Source organism: Mytilus trossulus, chromosome 11 (assembly GCF_036588685.1).
Source record: "Mytilus trossulus isolate FHL-02 chromosome 11, PNRI_Mtr1.1.1.hap1, whole genome shotgun sequence".
Taxonomy (NCBI): domain Eukaryota; kingdom Metazoa; phylum Mollusca; class Bivalvia; order Mytilida; family Mytilidae; genus Mytilus; species Mytilus trossulus.
The window spans coordinates 63,213,524-63,224,341 of record NC_086383.1 but is presented as its reverse complement, the minus strand read 5'-3'; the positions used below and the strand labels follow the sequence as shown (position 1 = coordinate 63,224,341).

Sequence of the window (10,818 nt, the reverse complement as noted above, 5' to 3'; positions counted from 1 at the left end):
TGATGTATTTGTACATCTTCCTTTACTGAATATTCTTGCTGCTCACAATTATCTCTATCTATAATGAACTTGTCCCTGTAGTTTCAGTGGAAAATGTTAGTAAAAACTTACAAATTTTATGAAAATTGTTAAAAATTGACTATAAAGGACAATAACTTCTTAGGGGGTCAATTGACCATTTTGGTCATTTTGACTTATTTTTGAGTCTTAAATTGCTGTACATTATTGATGTTTACAGTTTATCTCTATCTATAATAATATTCAAGATAATAACCCAAAACAGCAAAATTTCCTTAAAATTACCAATTTAGGGGCAGCAACCTAACAACGAGTTGTTCGATTCATCTAAAAATTTTAGGGTAGATAGATCTTGACCAGTTAAACAATTTTACCCATCGTCAGATTTGCTCTAAATGCTTTGGTTTTTGAGTTATAAACCAAAAACTGCATTTTACCCCTATGTTCTATTTTTAGCCGTAGCGGCCATCTTGGTTGGTTTGCCAGGTCACAAAACACAATTTTTAAACTAAATAGCCTAATAATGATTCTGGCTATGTTTGGTAAAATTTGGCCCAGTAGTTTCAGAGGAGAAGATTTTTGTAAAAGTTAAGTAAGATTTACGAAAAATGGTTTAAAATTTACTATAAAGGGCAATAACTCCTAAAGGGGTCAAATGACCATTTTGGTCCTGTTGACTTATTTGTAAATCTTATTTTGCTGAACATTTTTGCTGTTTACAGTTTATCTCTATCCATAATAATATTCAAGATAATATCCAAAAACAGCAAAATTTCCTTAAAATTACAAATTCAGGGGCAGTAACCCAACAACAGATTGTCCCATTCATCTTAAAATTTTAGGGCAAATAGATCTTGACCAGATAAACAATTTAACCCATGTCAGATTTGCTCTAAATGCTTTGGTTTTTGAGTAATAACCAAAAACTGCATTTAACCTCCATGTTCTATTTTTAGCCGTGACGGGCCATTTTGGTTAGTTGGCCCGGTCAAAAAACACAAATTTTAAACTAGATACATCAATGATGATTGTGGCCAAGTTTGGATTAATTTGGCCTGGTAGTTTCAGAGAAGAAGATTTTTGTAAAAGATCATGGAGATTTACGAAAAATGGTTAAAAATTGACTATAAAGGGCAATAACTCCTAAAGGGGTCAACTGACCATTTTGGTCATGTTGACTTATTTGTAAATCTTACTTTGCTGAACATTATTGCTGTTTACAGTTTATCTCCATCTATAATAATATTCAAGATAATAACCAAAAACAGTAAAATTTCCTTAAAATTGCCAATTTAGGGGCAGCAACCCAACAATGGGTTGTCTGATTCATCTGAAAATTTCAGGGCAGATAGATCTTGACCTGATAAACAATTTTATCCATGTCAGATTTGCTCTTAATGCTTTGGTTTTTGAGTTATAAGCCAAAAACTGCATTCAGGGATGATTCCAGGTGTTTTCAAATGGGTCCCTTGAACATCCAATTGGGAATTTTTTATGCATACAATCTAAAACGAAATAATCTATCATTTTCCTGACCTGTAAAAACAGAAAATGTATATTAAGTTTCACCTGTACACTGATTGAAGAAGTTATTGGAATCAGACCAGGGAAGTTGTAATACATGAATACCATTGCACATAATGCACTATCATCTTAACTTTGGTAAACAAGGCATATATACCAGCTAACATAAACATATGGCACTTAAGCAGTTTAGCTATTTATTCAAATTTCAAATTATCTCAAATTATCTCATAATATATAAGATATCTTATATAACATATATTTTTATAAGATATCTCATTTAATATATATGAGATATCTATATATATATATATTTAAAGCTATCTTATATATTATATGAGATATCTTATATTATATGAGGTATCTTATATATTTAATAAGATATCTTATGAAATTTAACTGTCGAGAGAGGATAAATATCGTATTACACGAGATTTGGTGGTGGAATCCGTTTCTCTAATGATTTTCTAACATTATGCAGGGAAACTTATTCCTTCTTTTCGAATGATCTGCAAAAAGATGTGTTCTTTCTATGTGACGTCATCAGGCATGGTCACCTTTTTTCATGCCGTCACAATAGGAAATTCTGAGGAAAGCAAGAACATTTGACGTCATAATCGGATTTTAACCAATGAAGTACTGAGATCAAACAAACCACACGTTGATTAAATGTTTTTTATACAATGGGTACAGAAAGGGATAAATTGATGAAGAATTAGAGAAATAAGATATCTTATAAATATACTTTATAAATAAGATATCTTATATATAGTTTATAAGATATATCATATTGTTTATAAGATATCTAATACAATTTATAAGATATTTGATAAAGAAAACTATATGAGATTTCTTATAAACTATAAAAGATATCTCATAAATTTTATAAAATATCTCATGAACTATGTAAGATATCTTATAAACTTTATAAGATATCTTACAAACTATTATATAAGATATCTTATGAAGTTTATGAGATATCTTGGAGTTAGATTAAATAACAAAACGGCTTGCCATATTAACAACTGAAAAAAATCATCCATTCAGTATTTTTTCAACAGATCATCTTAAGTTTATAAACTTTAATACCTTGATTCAAATTGAACTGGCCAATTGATGAATTCAGAAAAGCAATTACAAAAGGTGATATACTTAATTGATAAGATATTTACAGCAATTTCACCAGGCACCAGTGAACTTTAAAATTATTTGGATTATTTTTATATCGTTGTTAATAAAATGCGATCGTAATCTGTATTCTTATCTGGATTTTACTACGTTTTGACAACAAACTATGAAAAATTATAGTTGCCGTAATCAGTGACTGAAACTTTTCCGGAAATACCGATTTTTATTTTATTTTCCTGAATTGGGAATTTATATTCACCAACATTTTTTTTGGGCCGCTGGCAGATATAAGGGCCGCTTAGCGGCCCTAAACTATAAAGTGGAATCATCCCTGGCATTTTACCCCTATGTTCTATTTTTAGCCATGGTGGCCATCTTGGTTGGTTGGCCGGGTCATAAAACACAAATTTTAAACTAGATACATCAATGATGATTGTGGCCAAGTTTGGTTAAATTTGGCCCAGTAGTTTCAGGAGAAGATCTTTGTAAAAGTTAACGACAGACGACGGACGCCAAGTGATGAAAAAAAAATCAATATATTCAAGCATGGAGAAGATAAATGGGGAATGTGTCCATGGTACACAGATGATGCCCCTGCTTGCATATAACGTTAGAAAGGGATATAACTCAAGAACTGTAAAAGTGATGCTACCCAAATTTGTACTTGATCTGAGTTTTATGGTAAAAATCATTGTGCATAAGTTTCATAACATTTGGTTGAGGCAAACTAAAGTTTAATTGAGAACAGAAACATATATTTCAGGAATTTTTCTAATTGTAAAAGGGGCATAACTCTAGAACGGTAAAAGTGACGCCACCAAAATTAAAACTTGATCTTTGTTTTGTGGTAATAAGCATTGTGTATATAAAGTTTCATAACATTTGGTTGAGGCAAACTAAAGTTAGAGAACGGAAACGAAAAATTCAGCAATTTTTCCAAATGTAAAGGGCATAACTCTAGAACGGTAAAAGTGAGGCCACCAAAATTCAAACTTGATCTATGTTTTGTGGTAATAGGCATTCTGTATAAGTTTCATAGCATTTGGTTAAGGCCAGCTTAGTTAGAGAACAGAAATCAATTTTGGGACGTACGCACGTACAGACGGACAAGGGTAAAACTTAACGGCTGGGGCATAAAAAGTGTGGAAAACTGATTTGTGATTGACAGATGGACAGACAGACGAACAGAGAGCAACCTGAAGTTCCCTTCGACTCCGTCGGTAGGGTACTAATAAAGAGCTATGCAATGAGTAAATTATAGTATATCCTTTTGAACTTGCTGTAAGAATCAAATATTATATGCAGAAGTTTTTTTGTTTTTTTATCAGTATAACGGCCGTGTAGTAAAAAAAATGCACAACAATATCTTAAGCCAGTTAAGGCATATAAAAATTGCCAAAAATATGACCGTTAACATGATTAAAGGACAATATTTCTGAATATCAGACTAGAATTTTGTTTAAATCATAAGAGAAACTACATTCACCAATCCCAACAATAGTGTTAAGTTCGTATAACGTTTAATTGGTTCAATAAGCCGCAGGTTTTTTCTATGTCTTTCTCTTTTCAAGTTATAAAGATTCTGAAGCTAATAGAGAGGTGAAAGATACCTGAAAGAGGTATTCAAAGTCATAAGAAACCTCAAATTAAACAAAAAAATGCATGTTTTTTTTATAACTCAATGGATAGTTTTCATTAAGAAACTTATGTACATATACTTTTTTCTGAAGAAAATTCTTTAATTTATTCATATTTAGAAGAAGTTTACTTTATTTTAATTGCTTCCTTGTAGGAAGCAATTCCCCCGACATATTTTCCGTATGCAAAGTGACCTCAGTGTGACCCATCTCTAAAAATCTGGTGATCACAATACGCATGGATGTCCTTAAAATAAACTATTATCTGAATTTACATGTTAAACACGTGCTCAATTACCATGCTTTTGTCGATTGTTGACAAACAGGTGACAATCGTTAAACTTTGGCTTCAAAACTCGAACTTTAATTACCTGCCATATTTTCACAACAAAACTGACCGATTGAAAAAAAAAATGACGATTATACGAAATTTTCACGAAAAATATGATAAATTTGTGCAAAGAAGACTAAGTTAATGATGTTTGTATGCATTGGTTCAAGAATTGGAAGAACGTTATTTTTCACCGGTCACTCGTTTCTTATGACTAAATATAATAGAAAAGTTTTAATGTTCTACATATTCCTACCTGGATCAATATAAATCCAGCTTCTAGTCTCTACATCAAGGCCACAGCGACCTTCTAGTAGGGAAATCCCATCGGTAGGATGTCTTCCTTCTGGGACGACATCACCAGCTAAGAGCTTGACAAGACTCGATTTTCCGACCGCGAACTGGCCTGTTACCATACAGCGCATGTCATAGGAAACATACGTTCCACTGCCAAGTAACCTGTTTAACATAGCGGACTTTGTCTGTGTGTGGATTGGATCTGTAATTATAACTTTTTTCTATAAAAATATCATTAAGTCTAAGTTTAATATAGATTTGTTAACCAATTTAAAAGTTTGTTCTCAATATTTTTCATTAACAAATCATTAAAAGTCTATGTCAAACATGGATTGATTGTTGTTTGTGTAACGTCCAGTTATCTACAAGGTCACATGAATGAATAATCACATTGGTGAAAATCCCAAGTGTCTACGACTTACGGTTTCTGATTTAGAGTGGCCAACGTCTTTGTTTAATTTTCAAAGGGGCATAACCCAACCAAGGAGTCTTTGAATCTTTTTCGGTTTAAATAAATCAAAGTCACAGGGTGAGTTCTTGAACAAATTCCACTCATCGGTTTTGGTCTTCCTATGACAGTTAAGGCATTTCTTTACTAACAAGATTTTTTGTTTGGGTTTTGGGCAGATAACTCTGGACTGACAAAATTTTGAGACTCACAGGGTGAGATCCAGACAGCTATTTGAGATAACATTATTAAGTGTGAACCTGATTGTGATGTCTTACGGTTAAGGAGGGAAATTGTGTCAAAGTTTGGCAGCAGAATAATAACAATAAGAAGAAATATAGTAAGGTATTTCCTTTTTGGAAAAGCATAGACCTTATCAATATTAAATTGTATAGTCAATTCTAATAATCAATGTTAATATATACTGGAATTATTCGGTGAAAACTCTTCAAACTATTGACAATTGACTTGTATTAACCTGACTTTGTATATGCACAATTGAATACAAAAAGTGGAGGGAACCAGGTGTCAAGTCTCAAACTTGTATGACAGTAATCACAATTGAATACAAGAAGTGGAGGGAACTATAGTGTCTGTCACAAAGAACACTCAGATTAAACCTGATACTGGCACACAAACAAACACCATTGAAGGTACATCATTTATTACATAACAGGAAACTCTGCATATTGTATATAACACAGTACAAAGGGAGATAAGCAGTTTACATAAATTGTTCCAACATATAACAGAGTTATCCCTCTTTCTATACTGATATACAAATACATATATAGCAAACACTACATGAACCAGGTGTCAAGTGTGTCAAGCCTCAAACTTGTATGACAGTAATCACAATTGAATACAAGAAGTGGAGGGAACCAGGTGTCAAGTGTGTCAAGCCTCAAACTTGTATGACAGTAATCACGATTGAATACAAGAAGTGGAGGGAACCAGGTGTCAAGTGTGTCAAGCCTCAAACTTGTATGACAGTAATCACAATTGAATACAAGAAGTGGAGGGAACCAGGTGTCAAGTGTGTCAAGCCTCACACTTCTATGACAGTAATCACAATTGAATACAAGAAGTGGAAGGAACCAGGTGTCAAGTGTGTCAAGCTTCAAACTTGTATGACAAAGTCACATTAATCACAATTGAATAGAAGAAGTGGAGGGAACCAGGTGTCAAGTGTGTCAAGTTTCAAAACATTAGATCCAAATGGAACTTTCGTTAGTAGAAGCCATATTAACTGTGTATCAGTGAGAAAAATGTTAAAGCATAAAAATATAGTATATATACCAATACACATAATTAACAGCGCCTGGTGATGTTTTATAGCCTGACCATTCTGCCTCTGATGAAGGTCCTTTTTAGACCGAAACCGGTCAGGCTATAAAACATCACCAGGCGATGTTAATTATGTGTATTGGTATGTTTACTATATTTTTATGCTTTTACATTTTTCTCACTGATACACATAGTTAATTTGGCTTCTACTAACGAAAGCTCCATTTGGAGTTATGTGTTTAGAGACTTCTTATGTCACTACACCTTTCCTATATTTTGCTGTTGATTTTTTCACTGACATAAGAACTCTAAGCGTAAGCCTAGCGATTACCTGAAATTGATGTATATATGTTATCCTACATTACAAAATTAAGGTGTTGAAAAACTTTTTAACACTGCGGATTAATATTCGTCTACCTTTGATCTTAAAAGGAGTACTAAAGGCTTAAATGAAGCATTTTCAATAAGACCCCCCCCCCCCCCCCCTTAACCAAATTTTGTTTGGTTTAGAGGGGGGGTAGTAGTTTTGACGTATCACAAGCTAAAACGTCAAGACTGCATGACTACCATGAAATACTATTATTAGACTTGATATTTAGGTGTATCATAAGCCAAAAATCAAGACTGCATGACAACCATGAATTACTGTTTCAGGACTTGATATTCAGGTGTATCATAAGCCTGAGATCAAGGCTGCACAACTACTAGGAAGTACTATTTCAAGACTTGATATTTAGGTGTATCATAAGCCAAATATCAAGATCACATGACAACCTTGACATACTATTCCAAGACTTGATATTTAGGTGTATCATAAGCCAAAGATCAAGACTAAATGATTATCATGTACTTCTTAAATTATTAAAGCACCCTTTACCCAATGCTAAAGCCCAAATATGGTTATATCATCAGGTCACATGATTACCGTATAATGTCGAAAAGTTTACGGTAAAATGTAAAGAAAGTTTACTGTAACATGCACATTAGCTAAATATAGATAACTGTAAGCATGGAAAATCCCACTGAAAGGATAATTGAACCTTTTTAGATATCAACAAAATACATAGTTATCCACTGGATAACTTTGATCCGCCGGTTAAATCTCAACCGCTGGTTAACTCAACCGCCGGTTAAACCAACCGCCGGTTAAATCTGAACCGCAGGTTACCTCAACTGCCAGTTAAATCTGAACTGCTGGTTAACTCAGCCGCCGGTTAACTCAGCCGCCGGTTACCATATCTATATAAATAGGGTGCAAACATTAATCCGCCATTCTGCCTCTGATGAAGGTCCTTTTTGGACCGAAACTGGTCAGACTATAAAACATCACCAGGCGCTGTTAATTATGTGTATTGGCATATATACTATATTGTTATGTGTCAAGTTTCAAACTTGAATGACAGTAATCACAATTAAATACAAGAAGTGGAGGGAACCATGTGTCAAGTGTGTCAAGCCACAAACTTGTATGACAGAAATCACAATTCCATTTAATGATGTATCTATGGAGTCAATGACTCCAAACTTATATCATGTACATAGCTGTGTATTAATAACTCCTGCACAAACAAACACATTTGTTTGTTTATTTATACATATGTGGTCGACAAAAAAGATGCTTCTCTAATTAATTTTGACTTTTACTTTCAATTCTGACATTTTGGACTAAAATTCATCGTGTTGTTTAATTATTTATTCTATATTTTGGTTTCTATTTACATGTCTTATCCAAAACTTTTAATCAACCTGCCTTGATGTGTTAATTTGAAATCCTCAGATTGAGTGACATGATAATAATAACATTAACGGTACCAATTTTCCTGCACCAGATGCGCATTTCGACAATACATGTCTCTTCAGTGATGCTCGTTGCCAAAATATTTGAATTCCAAAGCTTATATAAAAGATGAAGAGCTTTAATCCAAAAGGTTCAAAAAAGTAAAGCCAAATCCACGAAAGGAATCAGAGCTATGAATGAGGGAGATACATTCCTTAATTTATAATAATTTCTAACATTTTGTAACAGCAAATTTTGATAACACAAAAAAATCCCTATTTTCATACCAGTACCGAAGTACAGTCCACCAGCAGAGGCATATAAGGTCTGCCATACTCCAGGACTTGTATTTAATTGAAAATCTTTTTTAATCAGATTTCATCTTCAGTCAATTCTTTGAAAAAAATACATCTTATAACTTAATCATTCACTTTTGCCACATAATTTAATTTAGAGAATGATTGTATGTAGCATAGATCAAACATAACTGACTTTAGTTAAAGAATTAAATGAAATCCTTTTAAAATCCACCATTTATTATCAAATTATCTAGCAAAAAGATGTTAGGAATAGAATATCGATTAAAAAGACTAAGACTAAGTGTACACTAATTAACAATTTACAGTACAGCAACTTGCTTTTGTGAAAATAGGACAACTTGATACTTGTATAACATCTTATATGATGTCCTTTTCAAGAAACAATGGTTTCAGTCTGAATACCTCACAAAATATGTAGTAATATCAAATTGCAATTTGCATGACAGTGGTGGCGAGACATAAAAAGCTGTATAGTTCTATTAGATATGTAGCAATGTAATAAAAAGAATTGAGTTCCATTAATGTTCACCACGTAGCACATCTAGTAAAAGAAGTAGAAAAGTAGGCTTGAAGACACTGATAATGTAATTTGAAATCAAATTACAATTAAAAAGAATCATCTAGTGTTGCGTTTCTAAAGTCGACAAGTATAGTTCCTATCTTACTTACTTTAGCAGAAAACTGAATAATTATTGACGCTGGAGCCAGAAATGTTGCCGGAAAAGCAATCCCTACGTCTTGCTTTTTGTGACTTTCATTGCAGGTGAGACAAAAGCTCTTTAGATATTTATTTAACTTTAGTGTGTATTTCCTTTTTTTTTAGCATATGATATAACACAAGTAACTTATACTTGTCCTTGGTAGAACATAAAGATTAAATACAAATTTTTAATATTCTGAGGACAAAAGGAGAAGGTTCACGAAGGGTTAAAATTGGCCCTAAATTTTTTACGATTTTTTAAGTCCAGCCCAAAAATGACAAATTTTGCATTGAAATACTTGTGATAATACTATTGAGACAAAATTGCATTTTTTTGGCACCTTTCTTTTAAATTTATGAAGCTATGATCACTGAAATAAACATTATTTGTATTTTAGGTCAATTTTGGTAAACTTTTTCCATAGTTTTAATCTTTTTTGGCATTATTTACCTTGGACTCCATCCACGATCCACAAAGTTTTTATATTGATGAATTCTACATCAAAATTGGAATCTTTTTATTAACAAAAATTTTGAATTTTTGGTGGCGGCCAAAGTTTTCCTAAAGCTTTTAGGTCTAAATATTGCACAAAGTCGCCGTATTTTAACAAAATGTCCACAATTGGCCTACTTTGGAGAATATTATGTACTTTTATGAAAAGAACTGATTTATTAGGCATTAAGTCTTTTGCAATAGACCTATTTACAAATCAAATCATAACCTTTTTGGTGTTTGATGATAAAGTTGATATTTTAGGCCATTTTGTGCCATAAGTGAACCTTGCCCTTTGTTTTCCTTAAATTCCGGTTCAATACAAAATTGTACTGATGGCAAAAAAGTCATTTTTTTCATTCATTTTTTGGTACCTAAATTGGGTTGTTAGTTTTCTCGTTTGAATTGTTTAACATTTGTCATTTCGGGGCATTTTATAGCTGACTATGCAGTATGGGTTTGCTCATTGTTGAAGACTGTACAGTAACCTACAGTTGTTAATTTCTGTGTCATTTGGTATCTTGTGAAGAGTTGTCTCATTGGCAATCATACAACATATTTTTCATTGATACAAATTACTCTACAGAATTTCACATATAAATACTAAATATTATCTTGAGATTTTATTTATGGCTGTAATACGGTCAAAAGAATAACCCTTATATAAATTAAAAGGGTTAAAATTACAATAAACTTAATTGAAACTCTTTTAATTCTTATCTTTAATGCCACAAATAAGAATATTTTGGTTTGCCCAAAACCTACCCAAAGGTTGAGACAGTGGGTAGGTAGGTAGGCATTTTCTTTTTTCTTTTAAAAAAAAAAAAGATATTGAAGTATTGGGTGTTTATTAGTCTT

General features: G+C 32.5%; 1 protein-coding gene across 1 annotated transcript in view; it reads right to left on the bottom strand.

The window, feature by feature from the left end:
• The window catches only part of LOC134690229 (uncharacterized), a 60,204-nt gene that overhangs the window by 25,498 nt on the left and 23,888 nt on the right, over positions 1 to 10,818 (bottom strand). The window contains exon 8 of the mRNA XM_063550205.1: positions 4,895 to 5,137. Coding sequence (XP_063406275.1) covers positions 4,895 to 5,137 — 243 coding nt within the window. The remainder of the gene's footprint in view (positions 1 to 4,894; positions 5,138 to 10,818) is intronic.